The 24,372-nt window shown below is 38.2% G+C and overlaps 1 protein-coding gene across 5 annotated transcripts; it reads right to left on the minus strand.

The window, feature by feature from the left end:
* Positions 1–12,359: 12,359 nt before the first annotated feature.
* LOC104094856 (uncharacterized) lies at positions 12,360–24,140 on the minus strand. Of its 5 annotated transcripts, none has more exons than XR_001969032.3 (14): positions 23,802–24,138; positions 23,422–23,586; positions 19,049–19,147; positions 18,839–18,973; positions 18,657–18,725; positions 18,422–18,518; positions 18,225–18,327; positions 15,860–16,070; positions 15,586–15,699; positions 14,845–14,976; positions 14,287–14,367; positions 13,856–13,972; positions 13,517–13,685; positions 12,360–13,016 (listed from the first exon to the last, which is right to left on the minus strand). XR_001969032.3 is itself a non-coding variant. In XM_070197064.1 (13 exons), the coding sequence occupies exons 1-13, from the start codon at positions 23,916–23,918 to the stop codon at positions 13,584–13,586; spliced, it is 1,509 nt and encodes a 502-aa protein (XP_070053165.1). In that variant the 5' UTR covers positions 23,919–24,139; the 3' UTR covers positions 13,481–13,583. The 5 variants fall into 5 exon arrangements, 3 of the variants coding, with proteins under 3 accessions (XP_070053165.1, XP_009599165.2, XP_070053167.1); XR_001969031.3 differs by having other exon boundaries at positions 12,360–13,129; XM_070197064.1 differs by lacking the exon at positions 12,360–13,016 and having other exon boundaries at positions 13,481–13,685; positions 18,839–18,940; positions 23,802–24,139.
* Positions 24,141–24,372: the final 232 nt, after the last annotated feature.

Consider the following 24,372-nt stretch of genomic DNA (forward strand, 5'->3'; position numbering starts at 1 on the left):
AATAACCGCAAAAGTTGTTATGTACCTTCCCCAGAAAATGAGAAACAAACACACAAGAATAGATATGGGGAACTATACTCAACATCATATTGTTGCGGCGTGCAACCCGATCCATACATGATACCGTTGCAGCGTGCAACCTGATCCAACCATGATACCCATGACGGCGTGCCACCCGATCCAAATAACATATCCGTGGCGGCGTGCCACCCGATCCAACCATATACCTGTGGCGGCGTGCCACCCGATCCACACATGGAAATAAATAGAGAAGTACCAATCAAGTCAAAACACTTATACCTACGAAATACCCGAATGTCAACCACAAGAACGCCAAGTGCATAATACCATCCCTAGGGAGACAAATAGAGCCATACGCTACAAAACTCAAGCACGACTAAGGTGTAATAAATGACCTGCATCTCGAGAGCCATCCTCCTCATATAACACCACAAACTATACGGGATCTCAATACGAGTGCAAATAATCAAATCGCCACCCAACCCACATGGCACAATAGAGACTACACGGAAGGGCCGACAACAGAATAACATCCAGGGCCTGAAAACCCCTCTGAAAACAATGTTATGCTGAAATGAACGCATCCGGCCTGATATAGAGCCCACATTCACATTTAGATCCATTCACGGGCCTCAAGCCGATTCTGATTGTACCGCACTGGGCTAATAACCATTCAAGGATCCACAATAACCCCCCTTTTCTCTTTTTTTCCCATGACACACAAGAACAACCGTCAAATCAGGAACAAACTTCCATAGTCCACAACCAAATGAACCGAGTGCCTTTCAGGCATAAATTCTCACATTAGCGATAGTACCACAATCTCCATACTTGGTTTTAAATCTTTAATCAATCAAGTGAATTCATGTCGTACTTATATAATCTTCCCGTGGGATACACTGCCACGACCTTCCGCACCAGGTAACAAGTCTGCATGTCCATACCACTGGCCACACTAATGTTGTAAAGCAAATCAGGAATCCTCAATCAGTACGCAAAGCCTCTTACATAAGACACCGATCTCAGATGACACTAAAGACAGTACCAGCTTACTCTAACCATCTGAATCCCTTTTCCTGGTCATCCGAGCTTGTGATATTCTTGTCAACACTGAACCGCAACCTTGATCCTCAACTTCCAATTCCCATGCTACTTACTACACCTAATTGTGCCAATACACAAGAGTACAAGAGTTTCATCATAACTCCTGAACTACTAATAGAATACACACTTCATCATATAGGAACCTCTCACTTAACTCATTTCAGGAGAACCATTACAACATGCGACTAAATTCCCATAATCACAGAAAATACAATCCTCAAGTAGTGGTCTAAACCACCATAACTTTTTCGGGATCCATCTACACATAACAGGCCATAATACTCAAGTTCCTCCAAATAAAATCAATTGTGGTGGTCGTCAAGCCTCGCACGTACTGCCACAAATCACATGTATAACTTAACACGCTGAAGGAACTGATCATTGCCACCATCATGCCAATTCAACCGTTGCTAACCGATCCGACTTCTTCTAATTTACTCTGGACTTGACTTAGGAATAATAATAGCTCCATTCAAAACGTCATGAACCCAAATCTGCACTCATTCTGAGTGACCTTATTTCACGAGACCACATTGTCTCCAAAACCCACGAGCAATCTCATGCCCTCCTTATGCGCATATTCGCATCTTCAACTGGTACACCCATTCTAAAAGTTCCTCTATGAATCCGAAGTTATCTTATCCCATTCCTCCAATGCCACACCGCAAACCCAAGATAACATAGAACACTCCAAGCCACTTTTATAATCCGCTTCTAAAGCTCGATACTTAACCATACTACGAACTCGAAATCCTTAGGCACCGCTCTTTAACTTTTGAATCCACTAGGACCGTTGTTGAGAGTCACTCACTCTGGCTTGTTCCTAATAATGATCAAACTAAAAGGCCCTGCTAGCACATGAACACTTTCTCAAAGAAGCACTCGGCTGACTCACTTTCCTTGTACATCACATCTATACGAAGCATAAACTCTGAGTCTTCTAAAATCCTAAACATGAATCGATAAGGCCAATTACAACACACATTCCTCAAATCCTTTGCTCAAATTACCACTAATGTTCTCTTTCCTTGGTCTTAATAACCTACCAATGTGCCGATAATCAGAAACCGCACAAGTAGACAACCATGCTATCCAATCGTAGGCGGTGGGGATCTCCCACTTATCTTGAAGCTATCATTACATGACCCTGAAACCTACCAAGATTCTTTTTTCCTCACTGACATGAACTCGCGCATTCGACCCGCCAAATTCCTCGAAATATTCCTGTTAACCATTTCATGAACGCTCTGAATCCCTAGCCACATTCACCTGTTCGACCTCATACCGGGTAGCCAGTAGAATTCTTCGCAGAAGCTTTGTCAACATCACGCAACCATTAACATGCTCACCGAGAATAACCCACCTGTGGAAATTCCATGCCGACATCATCCAACAACGCTGCACCGAGTACAATTACCATGAAACCAATAATTCATCCTGAGCCCGTGCTCATTCACTAGTTGTACAAGTCCATTTACTCCTTATGGACATCAGCTAAAGGTACGATAATACATTCCAATCCATAGTCATGTTGTATCCTTTTTCATATCGAGCAACTCCTTTCTGTCGTATCCAACCTTTCTCCGTATAGCAGCCAATATTTCAGATTAATCCTGTAGACCTAGTCACTGCCCACCATGAATCCCAAATAACTCTAGCCTTCCCTCAAGGCGTGTGGCTATCCTACCACAGGACCCATACGCTACTGTGCCATTCTCCCACTTTGGTCAAACCCTCTCCTTTAAGCAACTCCTCGACTTCTACTTTTCACACTTGGCCTTCTAGAAATTTAACCACCACAAGACACCTTCCACATGTCCTTCCTCATCCTCCGCTGCCAAGTTGTTGCCTTAAATCAAAATCCGTCTCTGTAGCACTTGAACCAATAGATCGCTACCAACTTTAAAGCCTCTCTGAAGATCATCCTTCTCTAACCATCAACACTAGGAACACTAATACGATCCCTAACCACTGCCCACCGCGATCTATGACAGCCGTTTCCCCGGCACTATTCCACAATACCCTGCCCCAAAGGCGAATTAAAGAAGACCATAACACCGGTGAACCTTAACGCGTTCAACAAGGACGATGACACCACATCATAATTGAGAACTCTACCGTGCTCGAAAATACCAAGTCTCGTTATTCCATCAACCCAAATCTAAATATTCTTAGTCTGATTGCCTTTCCTCCGTTGGAAATAAAATGCTAAACTTTTGAATCATGCACTGAGAAAAAAAACCTCCTTTCAAGTTATTCGCTGTCTCGACACATAAACAAGCACCCTATCATTACACCAACATGGTGCGATAACAACGCACGAATCGTCATAATAATCAATACCAAATCTCAAAACCATAGAAAATACTAATGCTGAGCTGAAACGACAGGAGGGCCTTCCGCAAGGCGACGGTAATAGCCCAATCAAATACGCAGACAGAAACATCCTGCACCACCTCTGTAGTACCATGAAAATTATAGGAAAGAAATAAAGGTGCAAGCCTCAAAAGAATCAAGTGCTCCTAACAGCCTTGTAGCCTCTCGAAGATAAGTACAGACGTCTCCTTACCGATCTGCAAGACTCGCTCATAACTCGTGAGACCTATGTGAACCTAGTGCTCTAATACCATGTTTTCACGACCCAAAATCTATTATAGGTTGTGATGGCGCCTAACACTGTTGTCAGGCAAGCCAACAATAAATACTTAATTTGGTTCTCATTTTAATATTTTTAAAATCATATTTTCCTTCAATTAAATACAAAAAAAAATGGACTTTACAGAGTAAATAAAAATATTTTCACAATTTTAATACCAAACAACCCATAATCACCCCAAAACCCGGTATCACAAGTGCATGAGTATCAACTAGGAAGTAAAATAAAATACAACATCTGTCCGGAATACAAATTGGACAGAAAAAATATAAATACTCTGAAGGAGACTCTGCTGGCTGCGGATCGTAGTATAGAGTGCAGCTCACCTAAGTCCCTGTAATAACCGCACCTCTACGCCCACAAGTCCACTAGACATATATGTACCTGCACAAAAATGTGCAGCAGGTGTAGTATGATTACGTAAATCAACGCGTACCTAGTAAGTATCCCACCTAACCTCGAAGATGTAATGACGAGGGGTCGACTCCGACACTTACTATAGGTTATAAATAAAATACCAATGATATAAGTAAGCATGAATTATGTAGAACGGCTGTAAGCTTAATATCATTAAATAAGTAAACAATTCTTTTGTTAATAAGAAATCTCCAAATTTATTTTTCATCATTTATCATTTTGCATCTCAGGCCAATGAAGCAATAACAATTATCATAAATTCCAAAGCAACCAATTCAATCATGCGCAAATTATGTCGAGGTCGTACGACCCGATCCAACATAAATATTTAAATTGTACACTGCCGAGAGTCGAACGGACCAAACCATAGATGCATCTATCTGCTACCGAGTCGTTCGGCCCGCTCCACAAAAGAGAAAAACACATTAAACAACCAATTCAAGATTTATTAAGGGGCAAATATTTCAAGAATTACAAATTCCCACTTAACGGTCAAGTAAATGAATTTTAACTTTTTACAATTCCTTTATCGAGTTTCTAAATGTTTTAAATAATTAAATTAACAAGTAGGGCACAACATCGCAAGTATAACATGATATGAGTCCTAGACTACCCATACATAAGCATAATAGTAGCTACGCACAGACTCTCGTCACCTCGTACATACGTAGCCCCCACAAATAGAAGCACATAATGATTTGATTCACCTATGGGGTTAATTCCCTCTTACATGGTTAGAAAGGAGACTTACCTTACTCCGAAATTCTATAACCGGCTCCCAAGCCCTTCCAATAACTCAAACTGATGCCCAACGCTCCAAAACTAGTCAATAAATGTGTAAACCCATAAATATATACTCTAATACTTATTATATTTCACTATACAACAATCCAACTCCGCTCGAAAAGTCGATAAAAATTACCCTCGAAAACATTACCCATAACCCTACTAACTCAAATATATAATTCATTCCAAATTCCATGTCAAATTTCATGGTCAAAATTTAAAAATACCAATTCCTAGGTTTCTCTTCAAAATCCCAAATTCCTACAATTTTTCATGCTTGAATACATATAACAATTATGTATTTAACTCACAATGTGAAGAAATCACTTACACCCATGGACGAAATGAAGTGAAATTGAGCCAAACCCTCGTTTTAAAGAAACACACTGTCATGCCCGACCTTCACACCTGCAGTCTAATAGCCGCTCCTGCGGCTCCGCATGTGCGGTCCAAATTCTGCTCTTACATTCCTCACTGCCCAGCCAAGAACTCGCACATGCGGAAGTTTCTTCGCTTCTGCGGGCATCGCATGTGCGACCAGCTCTTGCGCATCTGCGCAATTATACGCATCGGCGGCAGTTGCCTCACTCCTACGCACTCGCATGTGCACTTCTCCAGTTCGCTTCTGCGGCTCCCCCAGCTCCAATCCATTATCGCTTCTGCGAGCAATTCGTCGCACGCACGATCTCGCACATGCGGCCAAAGTCACACAAGTGTGACTACACCAGAAGCATTAAGCTTAAAAAATTCTTAAGTCCAAAAATCGATCCGTTAAACTTACGGAATCCACCCGAGACCCCCTAGACCTTAACCAATTATACCAACGTATCCCAAAACACATTACGAACTTATTCGAGCCTTCAAATTACATCAAACAGTGCTAAAACCATGAATCGCACCCCAATTCAAGCTTAATGAACTTCAGAACTTCAAACTTCTACCTTCGATGCCGAAATCTATCAAATCACATCCGATTGACCTCAAATTTTGCACACAAGTCATAATTGACATTACAGACCTACTCCAACTTCCGGAATCGGAATCTGACCCCGATAACAAAAAGTATACTCCCAATCAAACTTTCTAAAAACCTTCAAATTTCTATTTTTCGCCAAATGACCCCAAAATGACCTACAGACCTCCAAATCCACTTATGGACGCGCTCCCAATACCAGAATTACCATACGGGGCTATTCCCATACTCGCAATCCCAAACGGACATTGATAACATTGAAATACACCTCAACCTAATTTTGATGAAGTTCTTCCAAAGTGTCAACTTCCACAATAGGCGCTGAAATGCTCCCGGGTCATCCAAAATCCGATCCGGACATACGCCCAAGTCCAAAATCATCATACGAACCTGTTGGAACCTTCAAATCCCGATTCCGAGGTCGTTTACTTAAAAATCACACTTTAGTCAATTCTTCCAACTTAAAGCTTCCGAAATGAGAATTTTCCTTCTAAACCAACTCCGGATTTTCCGAAATTTAATTCCGACAACATGTACAAGTTATAATACCTGAAGTGAAGCTCCTCAAGGTCTCAAACCGTTAAACGACATGCTAAAGCTCAAAACGGTCGGTCGGGTCGTTACATTCGGAGCCATTAACACACAAGTCAACATCCGGTCAATCTTTTCAACTTAAACTTTCAACCTTGAGACTAAGTGTCTCAACTCATTTCGAAACCTCTCCGGACCCGAACCAGTTATCCCGGCAAGTCACATAGCAACTATTAAGCATAAAATGAGCAGTAAATGGGGAAACAGAGCTACAACTCTTGAAATAACCGGCCGGGTCGTTACAACGAGCCACCCCATATTTATAAGATTTGGGGGCACCAGAATCGAAACAGCTTGTCATGATTAGCATGAAGATCGAAATGACAGAATCAATCAAGGGTCACATGAGAATCGACGCAATGCATCGAGAAATGACATCATCATGACGCATGATGTCATGACATTACTCTTTCTCTTGGACAAGATGGCTCCAACAAATTTTCTCGAGAATTCAAATAATTCAAAATATGCGGCCCATAAAGGGTCACATTGCCTGGCTTTTACGACGATCACGACCTGTAAATGGCATTATCCACTCATCGAACTTGCCCGCGGGGATGACCTCGACAAGCGGAGTGACTAACTGTATGAGTCAAAAAATATCTTTGATATAGGCAAGCCACATCAGCATCACGATAGCCCTCATCAGCCACCACGTGTTATTAGTAAGGTTTCCACAAAGATCTGCCCCAGGTCGAAGTGGCCTTGAGGCGATGAAGGGTGCAGTTGAAGAGTCAGCGAAGATCAAGGTCGTGAAGTCATCATGGATCAAGGTCGAGGTCGAGCATCTTAGACAGAGTTATAACAGCTAGTTTTAAGATAGGACACTAAAGATAATATTCTAGTAGATATTCTCTACACCTGTACTGTTAGGGTTTCTAGGAACTTGTTCCCTATAAATAGAAAGAGACACGATGATAGGGGACATAAGATATTCACTTGTAAAAAAATACATTGACTTTATTGAGAGAATTTGATCCTATTGCAAACACACGGAAAATACCTTTTTACTAAGATTCTTGCCTAACTTTTTCACTCGATCCAAGAACAACCCGAATGTTCAAAGGCTCATCAATCATTTATCATTGTCAGAAGGAATATCAACAGATCTCACCCCTTTTTGGGTGACTCGTGTTCTTATTTACATAAATATCATCCATTGCTATTTGTTGTTAGTTAATGTTATCCCACTCCCTCGGAATCATTAAATATTGTTGATATTGTTCGTATTTATTATCATCTGACCTAACACATACGTATTACTTTATTACAAACTTAATTATCTCATCTTTTGGATATTAATATTAGTTAAAATTGACTCTTCTTTATTTAAATCTAATTGGTTGAACCAAAATCTATATTTTGGGTCAAACAACGTCAACTCAAATTATCCCTCATAAAAACCAAATGCTTTTGCTACATAAAATCCTTCTTCTTGTAAACTTACGATCAAATCTTAGTAAATAGAGACAGTTAGTGTGGGAGAGACTCTTCTTCTCATTTATTTATAACGGACTAATGTTCAATCCATCCTTCTTTTGCCTTAGAAAATAAAAGATAAAATCTAAATAGCTAAGTGAAGATGTTTGGACCAACTAACCCACATTCTTTCTATGTAGAAAATTATGTCAGCATTAAAGTCGATTTCTACGTATATAGTTGTCAATTGATTAGATATGAAACCTTGCCCATCATTGAATCATGGTTCCACATTTTCACTCCATACATCTAATCGCAACAATTAAACCAAAAATAGATTAAAAGGTGACAGAGATATTGAATATCTATACTATTAGCAATATCGTCACAATATATATCTTGACGTGTAAGGAAAAACGTGCAATATTGACCAATATCATTTTATTGCTAATTTATCTCCCAAAATACTCCAATTTTGTTAAATTATTATGAGATTATATATTTGTTACAGATATGCAGAACCTAAATTTTATATGCTGATGGTATATAACTTTTGATGGACTCTATTAGCTCCAACAAGTTACCTACCTTATTGTTTCTAGGTTGGTAACTTGTGCTTACTAGATACTTATGTGGAGTCAAATTAAAATTTAAATAATCTACTTGTAAAAATATATTTTTATCAATAAAACTTGAACTTTTTTCCATTATCAATTACTGCATTAATGTGATCAGAATTGAAAACTCAACGTTAACACACACACACACACAAGAAGATTTTTAGAAAGGAAAAAACAAGGTTTTCGAAAGGTCATTATCCCTAACTTACCCAAAAATCCTAGCGGGTGCAAAGAGCAATTTTCCAAACTTGAGGCGGTAACGGAAACAGAACCAAAAATTTACTCCTGAAATGGCGTCGGGTCCATCTATAAATAACGGCCTTCCCCTTCATTTCTCATACAATTTTGATCATGGCTGAGGCTTGCGATAAGTGCAGCGAGTGCGGCGCTCCAATTACACGATTGATTCGATTACGTTTTTCTATATTGAACTTCCCAGGATATGAGTACTAAAATTTGGGTTTCTCTATCTAATTATCTATCAGCTGTACTGGAATGAAGTGATCAGAGGAATGTATGAAGGATTTAGGAAAAGAGTGACCTCATTGTTTGCTTCAAATAAATATTAAAGTGCATAACATTATGTCTTATTACACAAAATTTTATTCCTTCGCCATAGTCAAGAGGTGGAGTCAGTATTTGATCCTTATGGGTTCGAAATTGTAATCCTTTTAATTAATGTCTTAATTGTGGCTAGTGATCCTCTTAGAGTTATTTTCTCTTTGTTTGGAGCAAAGACATGCTGCAGGATTTTTTTTATTTTTTTTTAAATGATTGTGGGAATTCGGGCACTTGTGGGCACCTTCATAATTCTAACGGGTACCTGCTGTTTCCCACCACAAGTATCCGGTAACTCAGTCCACCTAGAATTAGAGTTTATTGGCCCACTGGGATTGAACCTGATACTTCATGTGACCACAAGGCCGTGGCGCGGATAATGGTTCTCTTTCCTGTTCGTTGACCACTAGGCCGTTTGGTGCGGGTAGGTTTGTGCTGAGTATTCATATTCTTGATCCCAACTAGTTTGGGATTGAGACATAGTTGATAGATGATAGTAGTTTCTCCTGAGTGTTCGTCGAAATTTTGTGGAATGCATTGGGTTTCTCGGTTTTTGAAGCATTATGTCCTTCATTCTGTTTGAGGCAATTGGCTAGGTGGACATATGTTAGATTTTTGCTTCTGCAAAGATATTAATGTGTTTGAGTTTGATGGTGCTGATTTGAGAGTGCAGTAACACTATGTAAATGCTAGTGGTTTCATTGCCATAGTTGAGAAATCCAAAACTTTGTGGATATAGGCACCCAGTCTGATATGCTTTTTGCTTGTGCTAAGTGATAAATAAAATTGTACGGCAGAAGCTAACAATTTTTAGTCCTTCTCCAAGAACATTGGAATACTTTGTCAGTCAACAATGTGGAGGTGCATGTGTATAGTTTTTTAGAGATCAATTCATTATTAAAGGTGATATTGAATCCAATTTTTGTTCCATACGACTCATGTGATAAAAACAAAGCTTCATCTTTTGTTGAATAAAGACAGATTCACGTTTTGTTTTTCTATAGACAATGGAGTATGTGATGGATGGTAGAAGATGTTACAATAGTATATTATCCTTCCCCCCATTTATCCTCATTTAACACAAGCACATTATCCTTTCCTCTGTTTCTCCCATCGAGATCAAGAGCTTCTGCCACCCCATAATTTCTTCACCTTCTAATTTACACTTCTTTGTTATATTCATACCAGTAGCTTAAAAATGGTCACATTCGTCAGAAGGTGCAAGTAGAATGTATTGAGGATAACATGAGAGAAGGTTGATTGAGATTGTATGGTCATGTCCGGTGCAAAATTAACCTTTGTGGGGTGCTCGAGAAGGAAGAAAGATACATATTCTTCTAAAAGATGTGAACTAAGTAGCGGGAACAAGTGTGAGGATAGTGGAAGAGATATTGAGTTTTTCAGAACCAATGATTTGCATTGTGTCTGTACTTTTTATCCTAATTATGGATGAGGTAACTAATAGAATACAAAATGAGCGTTCATGAAGCATTCGTTTTGCAGATGATATTATGTTAATTGACGGAAGTAGCTACCCTAACTAAGAGTTGGAACCATGGAAAAGTACTATGGAGCATAAGAGTTATACGATAAGTAAAAGCAGATTGAAGATATTGCAAGTTTATTCTCTATGAGAAAAATGAGATTAGATCCGATTATGGTTCTTAAACGCTGACACTTTAGGCAAACGCTGATCTTGTGAATAAACACCCTAAAAATGTAAAGCAAAACTGGATTTCCTCAGCATAACTGCATGTCAGCCAAGATTTGACACTGCTTTTACTTCTTGTGATATGGTAAATTCCTCCTTTCCTTGCGTGATTTCATTAATTAATTTGATGCAGGATAAGGCTGCTTTTGCTGATGTATTGAGGAGGATCACCAAGATACGGAAAACCGATACAACTAGCTATGTTGTGTTACGAGAGAGGTGAATGTTCATTTTGATGTTGATGTTGATGTTTTTCCCTCTGTTTTAATGGAAGAACAAACCTTTTCCGTTTTTTCTTTCTTTTTCTTTTGTGTGTGATTCTTTTGTGTTTCTGTCTCTGTTCTTTCTCTTGTTCTGTATTTGATTGGCTTAAGTACTTTACTCTGAGTTTTGTTGATTGGCTTTGCTTGTTGCATGCAGGCTGGAGTCAAGTATACAAGTATGTGGTCTAGCAGCCAAGATTAATCGTTTGGGCATTAATGATTAGGAATGATAATGGGACAGTGCACATTGATTTTCCTGGTTCTGTTATAAAATGAAACATTCAATTTCCAAAGTGAAGATTTCGACCTTTTTTTTAATGAAGCGAATCTGTAATTTTGTTTTTGGATTTTCTTTTATTGGATTGTTTATTCGCTTCATTGAATTTTCAATTGAGATATATACAAAGATTAGTACAGTATATTACATGCTTAATATGTTAAGAGTCACAGTACAGCATATCAAATAAACTAGTAACTGAGAATTACCAATTACTATTATGCTTTAATTCTCTTTACATGATCTTAGGTCAACCTCGTTCATTTTTTGACACATTCAATCATTACAGAGTCGTATCTACGACTGGAGTCATGTCCTTGCTGCAGTCTTAAGTTGTATCAAGCAAATCCTTTTGTTTCTCCTCTATATTTGACAAGACGAATCAATAGGACAAACGACGATGTCATTGGCAACATATCGGTAGAGAGTTGGAGAATGTAAGGAGTTGGGAAAGAAACGGAACTTTATTTTGAGTTTTGTTGGACGTTCAAAACCTCGTACAATGATTCAAGCTTTGCTTTGTTTGTAATAATCTCAAATGATTTTAATAGATAACTGAGCCAAAAAATGCTGTGCAAAGGGTTGGGTACACTCGCAAACAAATGTATTCCTCAGTTTTTATATTGCTGTAGCTTAACCACATCTCATCTATCATATTAACTGCCAATTAGTTAATCTTGTAGGCGCAGCATTGTTTGATGCGTCTAAGGGTATGGTCTTGCGGTTAAATAAAATTGGTAAAATTATGGGAGATGAGGGTTCAATTTTCAGTAAAAAATAAAATGTTAGATGATTTCTTATCATGCCTAATAATCTTCGATGGGTAGGGTTGATTATATTTCACGCAATACAGTAATCTTTAATAGTGAACCATCAATTGGGTAGCAATACCACACATGGAAACATAATAATGCCACCTAACTGCTGCTTCAGAACATACAAAATCCTTCTAGGACAGTAAACTTTCCGAAGCAACAAAAATTAAAACTAACCAGTTAGACAAAATTTATGGTAAAAGTTAGATTTAGTTACAACTTACAACCATAAATTCCTATCAAGTCTAATAGGAGAACACTAGGGCGGAAGGACCCTCCAAGTCTTGAATTAAGAAAAGAGTGACTCTATGACCAAAATCCGTTTTTTCTATTTCTTTTGCACAATATATCCCATGTGGCAAAGGTTAAAAAACTAATCAAATGGAATGGAGGCAAGAATGTTGGGGCTTTCAATTAAACCACTACCACATCCTCTTCTACTTCTTCTGCTTCCATTTTTATAGTATATTGGATCGAAGAAGTGGTAATATAGTATACAGTGATGATTATATCCTATATGTGGCCATTAAGATGGACGTCTTGCAGAACAATGCCCTTCAATAGAGATGGATCTCTGATAGACCAGTGAGAAACTAACAACCGCAAAGACAACAAAATCGCCCAAAAATGTATAAAAATTGTGGAATTCATGGCATTTGATGAATTATAGTTGATTTCCTGATTCACTTCTCCAGTTCTCCGAATGGAAATTCTGTGTCAAGCTTTTATGTCGCTGCTCAACCATTAGAGTTGAATCCCTGCTCTGGAACAAGCAATTTTAACTGACAGAACTTGAGACATTATCCTTGAACTAAGGATGGAGCATATATTCACGTCAGTGAATTGAGGGGCTATTTTCTAATAAAATCTCAAAGAGGACAAGCATTATTTTCATGTTTTGGAGGGTTCACACTTGACCTAGCAAAGAATAGAGTCATAGTAAACAGGCTGCCTCTAATATAGGTTCAGTCTACTGAGTTTGCAAATTGGAAAAAGGAATCAAAGATGAATACGTGCCAGTGAGTACTGGTAGTCACACACTTCCAAAGGTCAAGAATAACTCGACCTAAGCTCAGTGTCTCCTCTAGGTGTAGATGAGGTTCTTCTTCAAGTTTCTTGTTTCTTTCTTAAAGATGTTCTTCCAGTTACGTAATCATTTGAGTATTTTTGTTACGAGTGCTCTGTTGAATAGCGTAGTGTAAGGTGGGAGCAATAAGCAAAAACCAATTAAAAGGAGAGAACAAAGCAAAAACCAATTCTGAACGGAAATTGATCCAAAGAAGAAAAGGAACTGGCTATTTTTACCATCGAGGAGCTGAAAGATACAAAAATCTTCATGTTTGGCCTTAGTTCCATATGAAGCGTATAAAAATCATTTTCTACATGTTTCAGCAGGTTGAGAGGGCTGAGCCATTGAAAGTTGCTTGTATCGGTGTCCTAGATAGAATGCTGTCAGTATCCACATGAAGCAGACCTGAAAAAATTGCCAAACTTAAGTTGAACATTCAACCTTAATTTTTCTGAGGCTTTTCAATCACTATACAGAAGTGCGCATTAGTGTATCCATTCATCTGGAATCGTATAAACAACGACAATAATTTCAAGACATTTGGAGTAGTGTTGTCAAGAGAAGGTTTTACATACAGGTAGGGCATATAGAGAAACAGTTGATGCCTTGCCATTGAGAGTGCTGAAGAGTAGCTTGTACATTCCAGCTGCTGTAGCATCTCCAAGTCTTTGAACTATCACATCTATGCATACCTGCATAGACACGTTGGTCCCCGCGGAAAAAAAAAGGGAAACAACAGAATCATTCTACTGCTAGGGATATAAAAGAGAACACTTGGCACTGCCAACTATTGCAACCACGACAATCCTTTTGAAGTGTCGTGAAACACTTAAGCGGACCTAACAAAAAGGATGTTAACCTACCAGCTTTGTCGTATCCTCTCGAAAAGATCTAAGAAATGAAAATCAAGAAATCCTACAGACAGGATATTCATAATACATGTAGCTGCTAATACAATATAATATGGAATTATGATAATCTTTCAGGTCACTATTTTGTGACATACCTTTGCTTTATACTTCTCATCCTGTGAGACAACAGTGAAAAGAAGCTCCCTTCCAGGCCTGGTAACTACATATGTGACCACCTAACCATAAAAGACAACAACATATAGGGCTCAATTGCATAAGTGTATCCCTACTTATTTTTTTTTCATTGCAAAACCTGTTAGTTCCCTGTTAAACTAAAATGGCAGAATACCTCATTACCTCCCTGAACTTGGCACGGTTTATTTAGTGCACACTTAAACTTCACATATTTGTAGTTACCTCCCTATACTTGGCTATCTGATAGTCTCGACCCTCTTTGATGCTGATGTAGCAAGAAGTGTGGATACACTAAAGCAATTAATTTTCACACAGTCATATACAATGGTCTATTTGTTCCAATTGTGTATTTCTCCTTACTTCTTTATATACAATGCATATTTTACACTAGTTTTGTATTCCAACGAAACATGGTACAAATCCCTGAAGGGGCGCTTCCTCCTTTACAACTTCTCTTGTCATCATTTTTTTTATTACTTCTCTTTAGAGGTTCGGAAAAAGGTATGAAGAAAAAATACCTTCCTCAGGGTTTCTGAGACGGCCACTGCAATCCATGTAGGCCATACTGCTAAAGCAATTAAATTTGTGAATGCAACAAAAGGTGTGGAGCAAATGGCTAGAGTGACACCAGCAAAAGTAAGGATGCGCCCCTGCAACCACGCGGTGAATAAAGACTTATAGAACTTGTGGCACTGGAGATACGATTAAATGAATCACGTAACATGTGAACATAGAGAAAAACAAAAGAAGGGAACTGCAGTTCAAGACACTAGGAAACTGATCAACTTATAAGACTGTAAATATGTTATCACTTTAAAATTCTACTTAATCTGACTTTGCATACATGGGAACTCATTGGGATCCTTCAAAATACACAACTGATTCACCTGGAACTGATATTACCAACGTGATATTAAACACTCTTACACATCTCCAAGTGACAGATGTAGTTTATATTCTATGGTGGAACTCAGATGAGGAAAGTGGTGCAATATGACAAGAACATCTGGAGAGGAAGAAGCCTTCACCACAGGCTCCATTCAATCCCTCCATCACATTTGAGAGCAGATAGGAGAAATTTTGAATTAGAGTTGTTCAAGTAGCATCGAGAGATTCATCAAACTTTTACAGATTGGAGAAAGAATATGCCCTCAATACCCCCTTCCCCTCTTCCCCAGGTAACACAGACACATGCACAAGGGGGGAAAAGGGATTAGCTTAGCGATTAAACTTTTGCATGTTATACATCTACGCCATACCGTCAAAGTAAGTTGTCCAGCAAGGATAAAAATAGCAATAAAGCTATTGATCTGTGCAAATAATCTTCTTCTACCAGTTGGATCTGTTACTGCAGCAGCAATAACAGTTACTTTCTGCAAAAGAATGAAAAGGTGGGGGGTGAGGCTGCAGTAACCGTAAGCTGGTCTTTCAAAAAGGCGGTCATCTATGTGAGATCAGTAAATCACGTAAAGGCACCACATTACACATGCTTATCCATTCTGTCACTTAAATCAAAGAAAATTCTTATTGTACCTGAAAGTAAAAAAACGAGGAAACAACCGCACTCAACCAAAGGAATAATGATACGTGCAACAAGTAAGTCGAAGATAGAATTAGCTTTAACCCATCCAATATAGCCCAGAGCTGAGGCTTTGCTACAGAAGCTGGCGATTTTGGGGAAGTTGTTCTCTGTGTGAGCTTTGATTCATTCTCGTCCTCTTTGGCTTGATCCATATAAGCTTCTCTAAAACCCAAAACGACAAAGGTTAGAGACTACTGGAGTATAATATTTTTCTCTTAATTATTTTATTTTATTTTTTGGTTTGGGGGGTTTTGTGGGGGGGTTAAGGAAGGGGTGGAGAAAGGAAGACATGCAAGAACATTCACATAAAGCACCTCTATTTCATTGCTAGTCTGTAAAATCTTCTTGCTAGTCAAAAGGATTTTATCTAGTTTGTGTTTGTTGAAGTGTGTAACCATCTCATCTAAAAGTTTAAGTTGTTAGAGAGAACACACTTTTATTTATTTAATTATGTCTTTAACACGCCCCCTCACGTGCGGGCTTGATTCTTTTTTTATGAGCCATACACATTGAAATTCGTTTTGATAATTGGGTGGCGGTGAGACTCGAACTCAGGACCTTTGCCTGCTCTGATACCATGTTGAAGTGTGTGACCATCTCATCTAAAAGTTTAAGCAGAACACACTTTTATTTATTTAATTATGTCTTTAACAGTGTTCAACAAAAGTATAAACATTTTGGGTGTGTTTGGTATAACGGAAAATATTTTTCGTGAAAAATGTTTTCTTGGAAAACAAGTAGTAATCTTATTCATTTTCCGGTGTTTGGTACGCAAATTAAGGAAAATAACTTCTCAAAAGTATTCATAAATAATTTAGATACAATAAACATGAAGTCATAAACTTTCGAACCAACAACCTTTCGAACCCACAAATTTCATAAACTTCTGAACCGCTAAACTTTCGAAACCGCAAAATTTCGAACCCGTAAACTTTATAATTTCTAAACCCGTAAACTTCCAAACACATAAACATCCGAACTCATAAGCCAACCAAACATGGGAAAATATTTTCCAGAAAATGTTTCTCTTCGTACCAAACACACCCTTTATCTAACTTGTGAGGGAGGTATTACTGTCTAGAGAGGTATTCAATTGGTAAAGTGTAGAGAAAGCACATATTTACAATCATTAGTACAGTGTGTTCTTTAAGGAGTTAAATGAATGGCATCCTCTTTATATTCCAGGACTATCAAACTCTATGTAGCACAGATACAGATATTAGGTTCATGGTAACTTGTGGGTACAGCAGTTATCTCTTTTTCCAGTTTTTCTTGTAAAAAGCATTTCCTGCTAGATCAAACACTTCCGTATCCCAAAAGAAAATAAATAAAGGGAGCTGCTAAAGATCTATATCGAACTTACACCGTGACTCAACTAGACTAGGCAAAATTATGTCACCGCAGAGAGAACTTTCACTAATAAAGAAGTGCACCACTCAGAGATGGATGAGACACCAATGCAACAGCAAAACAGGAATAACACCAGGGGCGGATGCACATGGATACAAGTGGTGTAACGTGACACCGCTTCGCCGAAAAATTCACTAAATATATTTATAAATGACAAATTAAAAAAGAAATAACAGATAAATAAGGCTAGAATGACAACATTTGACCATGGGAGGTGCTCCATTCCAGCAATAACATTGGATTACTACACAAATGTGTTGACAAGGGTTAGATTCTCCAGCTGTGCTTCATCCAGTTTTTTTTCGCCTTTTACTTTTTTCCCTTTTTATAACTAACACTAAGAAGAGTCTTAAAATGACACTGAACATGGAAAGACAGTTCAGAAATCCAAGAAAAAAAGTTAAAACAAAAAACGACAAATCAATCATTGCTCTAAAAAAACTTCATTATTAAGGATAAAGAATTTTAAAATCAAGAACTCTTGTTTAAATTTCTCAATAAATTATTAAAAATTCCCGTATCATTTATTCAAGAAAAAGAAAAGTCGTTGAAGACATATATTTTATTAATGTATTTGAATGTTTTTTATTAAGATAGTTTTTATAGTAATTTTTTTCATTTGTTCTCACCTTATTAAATATGACACTGCTTACATAAAATCCTACGTACACCACTGCATAACACTATAACAGCGGGGTAAGAAACATGAGACAGCCATCCAAAGGCTGATAGAGGCTAGAGAAAGAGCTCTAATTGCTTGCATCAAAGGAGCTACCGAGGGAGCTGATCATACAATTAGAGACCTCTCGCCCTAATCTCATCTGATGGACTAATTCTATTGCTAATAAAATCTAATAAATAATACACCCGATCAGGGTAGAACAAGAACAACAAGAAGAAGAAAACCTGAAGGGAGATAGTTCTTCACGAAGTTGTAAGACATCTTTCTTGATCCCTTTTGATGATTGTGCAGCAAGTTCCATGAGAATTGCTGAAACAAGAAGTAAATCTACAAGAACCAAAAAAGGAACTACTAAGAAAATAGAAAGTAAAAGAGCCTCAAAAGAATAAGGAAGCAAGAAAAAACATAAAGAGATACACACGCGATCCTAACCAAGCCATTCCCGTTGCAAATAGCGAACCAAACAGCTGGCCAAGTGTAGCACCAGCACCAATAAACCCAAACAATCTTAAACCTGACTGCATAAGGAAAAAGTTAAATCATATCTCAAAATTTACTACCATTAAGGCAAGGCACTCAATTAAATCCATTTAACTTCCCTTCTGTAGGAGGTGATATCTGTTTAAACTTATCGAATCAATCGGAGACATAATTACCTCACTATCCATCACATCAATAACTCTAGCCCAAGTTGAAGATATAGTAATAAGATTAAGCAAAGCAACCTGAGAAACAATGATGCAAGAACCTTATTCAGGAGACAAGCATCAAAGAATCGATAAAAAAAATACTATTAGAAGTTATTGCAATAGTTGAGAATTAAAGCCAAAGCATTTACCCAAAGAAACAAGCCAATTCTCACTGACACGTAAAACCACCCACGGTTGCTCCAACTTGCCGAGTTTGGAGTATTCGTGTGACCGACTTCCACTTTTAGTTCCTGTTTTATGGTTGAGGACACAGAGAACAGTCCCTGCATTATTACCATTTTTCATCAAAACAGTTGACTGAATCATCAAAAAGTGGCTGCCAAATTGTGAAGTTGTACCTTGATATTAAATGGTGAACTTCCGGGAGTAGAAGAAAGCCACAAGACGTAGAATGCAACAAGAGTGACCCCAAAAAACCTGTGTATCAAGACCAAAGCCTGGAATTTAAAAAAGCGACCATTACAGATGACATTTAAAAAGATCCAAAACAACCCTAAATCAGTTTCCAATGCTCCAAGTTGGTTTCACCACACAAGAAGGCAGTAAGTAACTGAAGCTAATTCACAGCATTAGACAACAAAACAGTGTGTATAATTTGATATCCTTATGTCGTAGAGTGTCAAGATTTTCAATTTCTTGCTTCTCATTAAAAATATAGCCAGATAATTTTGCTGTCACGGATGCATTCAATATTATACCAACTAGGCACAATTATCATTTATCAAATACACATATGAAACAATAAATTTACAGGTACAATAGAATAGTATATTGTGGTCAAATGGAAACCACCAAAAGACAACTACTTCATGCTTAATACTGATGGTGCAGCAAACACTAATCTTAGGCATGGAGGCATAAGAGGAGTTATTCGAAATGCAAATGGGGAAGGGATTGTAGGCTATGCTAAAAGCGTAATAGAGACAACACACACTCGTGCAGAATTACTAGTACTCTGTTATGAACGAGATTGGCCAGAAGACTAAGGTGAAGGGCCAGTTTGGAATATTAGAAAACTTTGTGTGGGGCCCGGGCAAAAAGACTAAGGTGAAGGGCTTATTAAAAAGAGAATCGATGCTGTAAAAAGGGTATGCGTATTGTTGAGTAAAATGTCTGCTTCTCCTCATCTCCCTTCTCTAGTGTCTGTATACTCTCATCCTCATTCCTAGTCTGAGCTTCTCATCCCTTCTTCTCTATCCTTTATATTTCAATTCCGTCATTTTCATTTCATTGTTAGTACTAGCAGTAGTTCTTATATTTTGAGCTGAGTTGTAATCTCATTTCTCTGTTGAAGTAATAGAAAAGGGTGTTTGTGAGTTTAACTGTTAGCTACTGGTTGATTTGGGATCATTATATTGGTGTTTTCATTGATTCCTACTCCATGGATTCCCGTAGTCTTGCCTTGCTACTGCAAATGCATGCCAACTACTCGAGTATGTCTAAGCAACTCCACAAAATCCAGTGGTCTTTCCCGTATGTCTAAGGGTTCGCGACCAACAATTATGCAGGATTCGGCTGTAGAATATGCATCGGACAGTGCTCCTACAGTCTTTATCAGAGAGAGCGATTCTGTTTTGGCTGATGGAAACTCAAAACCTATGGATAATTCCGAAGTACTTACTGAGCTTGTAAATCCGATTGGTAATTCTTCGAACTCTATTCAATTTCCTACCGTAGTGGCTTCATTAGGTTGCCTTGGGACTTAGAGTACCCAACTGGAAACTAAATATGAGGAGGAGGAAAATTCAAAAGTCTATGCATGTAAGGTGTTCACTGAAATACCCGTTAGGGAAATTGCCATGGAAGTTGAGGATTCAGTGGAGTATGATTTCATAAAGCCTGAAATCCAGGTGTTCGACGAAATGTTTCACACAATTTCTGTTGTTAAATGTGATTCCAGAGACCTTGTCAAGCCTGATGAAATCTTTTTAGCACTGCCTTGTATGTTTTCAGCTTGTAGTCATGTCCAACTTATTGGCATAGGTACATTTGCTTACTTAAATGAACTCGATCATACTAAACTTATATTATCCTTGCATCGATTTTCACTTGATCAATTCAGATTAGATTTTCCGTTTGATCATGGTTCTAGATTATTTACCTCATTTCTTGACACTGCAAGATATTGTTCCACCATGGTTGTGAATGATTTCAAGGAGATCATTAGAATATTAGAGTGTGATGTTGGTTCCACCTCCAATGATCGATGTATTTTGACTCCTTCTCCATTTGATCCCGATCCCGAAGCGAATTTGTTCATTGTAACCCCTGGTGGATGCCTTCACGTTCCTCAATTACAACCTGAGACATCTGCACATACTCTCTTACTTGTGAAGCTTTACACATTTCAGCTTTTCAGGGCATTGTCCTACATTCTGAAGTTGGGATGTGATGTATGTTTAGTTTTATCACAAATTATAGATGCAAGTCGCGATATACGAATTGTTCTAGAGGGGTTGAACAAGGTGGTTGAATTCGTAATCTCCAATCATGGCATACGTTTGGTCATTAATGCATGTGCCGTTGCGTTTGTGGCTAGTGCTAATGGTGTTCTTGATATTGCTCTAGCAAGCAAATCGTCGTCCAGATTTATACTAGTTCACAGGAGAATAGACCTTGAAGTAGCTGAAAATGGGATTACAAGAATAACTGATGTTTACAATGCAAGTCCAGCTAGTATCGACTGCAAAAGTAAACGAGTTTCTATACTTGGGGACAGGCTTGAACTTGGTCCATCAGAATTCAAGTTCCATGGGTTGATGCTAAAAAATTCTTGGGATCACCATTTTAATGTCGTTGCACATGCCGGACCAAGGTTTCTAACCGCAGCTGAGTTTGTAGACTGTTTTGAGGAGATAAAGCTGGTATGCAGTAACGATGCTCACTGTGGCTTCTCAAATTATCAATTATTTACTTAGAGGTCATATTATCCTTGTCAATGACAGCAGTGAACGACAATTGGGAGTGAATTTGGATCTTACCAAACTTATTTTCCCTACTATGTTGTTCAATGGTTAGAGAAGATGCATCAACTGAATCATCTTCATGGAGTTTGAATTTCTGGAAAATGAGATTCATACATGCACATATTCTTGGGTTTCTTGATCTCCAATCTGTCGTTGATGATGATGGAAGGTGCTATGGTCATTTGTGGACAACGAGCCTTATTAACTAACCCCAAGATCATTCTGCTTATTGTGTCCATCACTGCTCTTGCTACTGGTTTGCAGAGAATTGTCCAGGAAGCTGAAGTCAAGTATGACCCTCTCCATGGCAAGATGCTAGCTTGCTGCCTTATGCTTTGTGTTGACGTTGTGCCAAAGGTTGTCAATGCTGCATTGACCACCATCTCATGTCACTTTGACACAGCGATGATAGCTCATATCTTCTCTTATCACAGGGATTACCTTTGTATAGACACATTTGGCGGAACAAGTGTTATTAACATTGTTCTTAGCCCGAACCTTGAGGACAAGGTTCGTATTGAGGACGGGGTATTGTTATGAACGAGATTAGCCAGAAGACTAAGGTGAAGGGCTAGTTTGGAATATTAGAGAACTTTGTGTGGGACCCGGGAAAGAAGACTAAGGTGAAGGGCTTATTAAAAAGAGAATCGATGCTGTAAAAAGGGTATGCGTATTGTTGAGTAAAATATCTGCTTCTCCTCATCTCCCTTCTCTAGTGTCTGTATCCTCTCATCCTCATTCTTAGTCTGAGCTTCTCATCCCTTCTTCTTTATCCTTTATATTCCAATTCCGTCATTTTCGTTTCATTATTAGTACTAGCAGTTGTTCTTATATTTTGAGCTGAGTTGTAATCTCATTTCTCTGTTGAAGTAATAGAAAAGGGTGTTTGTGAGTTTAACTGTTACATTTAGCTACTGGTTGATTTGGGATCATTACATACTCCAACAGGGCCTAAAACTAGCACCTTATGGAAATTAAATCCACTGGTCTTATCTGGAAACCACAAATTTTCACATATCATCTCTAATTGCAAGTGGTGGTGGAGTTGTCAACTGCGAAAAGTTCTAAAAGGCGCTACATGTCTAATGGGGCTTTAAGCGCAAAGCACAATTAAAATGTGGATTTAGTTTTTTTTTTAGACTGTTTATTATCTTTCCTTGGGGCTTTAGAAAAAAGGCACAACAACACCATGCCCAATATTATCCCACACCGTGGGGTCGAAAAAAAGGCACAACGTAGGAAAAAAATAAAAATAAAATATAATTCAAGAAAAAAGTAACAAATGCATTCATAATGTTTTCTTTAACAACTAATGCACTTATTTGCCAATTACTTTTGTTGTTTAGTACCGCTAGATTCAAGACAGAACTCATGCGCAATGAGGCACACGCCTTAGTGCCTTGCCTATATCGAAGCGCAACTTAAGCGAGGCATCGCGCCCTCCCTGAGCTTTTCTGAGCTTCAAGGCTTAAGGGCGCCATAAATGAGCTTTTGAAAACTTGCTGCATATAAAAAATTAAAACTTATAGCTTAGGTAAAAGGAGTACGAGGCTCGATGCATATTAAAACCTTATGATCTATGATTCCCTTCCCCTTTTTTGAACACTTTTGTAAAAGACCTGCAGGTGGTAAGTATACTAGACTAGTCCCTTCATCTATATATGACGCATATTAGTATTAACAATATTCTCCATTTCAATAAAAAAAACATATATAAATGAAGGAATTAGTCAGTTATTCATTACCTTGGACTTGGAAAGATTAGGCAACGAAAACATTAAGGTGGAAACAGGGGCAGCGACCAGTGTGAGTAGCAAGGATCCAACAAACAAGCTCGGTAGATTCCCCAGGCCTAGAGATATAGCTCCTTCATCACGTAAAGGAAGCACCACGAAATATGCACTCAAAATCTGCATATTTCAAAAATTAAAAATTAAAAATCAAATTTGATGATTTAAATACTGATTTCATTTGCGCATATTAATCATCAAATGGAAAACAAGTAAATCCGTTTAACCAAGAAAAACGTTGACTCAAATGAGCCCAGAAAAAGATTGGGTAAATTATGTTTTTTGAGGAATTGATGAAGAGATTGAGATTCGAGAGAGAGAGTGGTCTTGCTTACAAAGAAAAAAGTGGAGGTGGAGTAAAGCAAAGCGGAGAGCTCGTGGGGTAGAAGAGTGACGAAAAACGAAACAAATGCCTCAATTCGATCTCTGCCCACCAAATTCATCGGCCTCATGCTACTACTCCCCCTTCTCTCCTTGTTTATCACACTCTTAGCTGATTGACTTGAAGATCATGGAAGAGAGAATGAGAGATCCGGCGAGCTGAGACTCGACAATTGACAAAAGCTCTGATTTATCTCTCATTTCAGACTTTGGTAGTATAAAGGATCTGCAGTTTACGACTCTTCTTCCCAATGTCCGCCAAGAAAAAATGTTTAGATTTATTTCGCATTGACTTCTTTTTATGGAAAAGTTCCGACCTAATGAGTATTCAAAGGGGTTATACATGTATGATTGTACGTTTTAATATAAAAAAATTACACCTTCTATATTATGAAAATGAAAATCTTACACAATTATTAGTTTGAATAATTTTACGTAGGCGTTTGGACATAAGAATTGTAACATTCGAAAAAATGGCGAAAATGGTATTTGAAATTTAGAGTTGTGTTTGGATATAAATTTCAG

Source organism: Nicotiana tomentosiformis, chromosome 3 (genome assembly GCF_000390325.3).
Source record: "Nicotiana tomentosiformis chromosome 3, ASM39032v3, whole genome shotgun sequence".
NCBI lineage: Eukaryota > Viridiplantae > Streptophyta > Magnoliopsida > Solanales > Solanaceae > Nicotiana > Nicotiana tomentosiformis.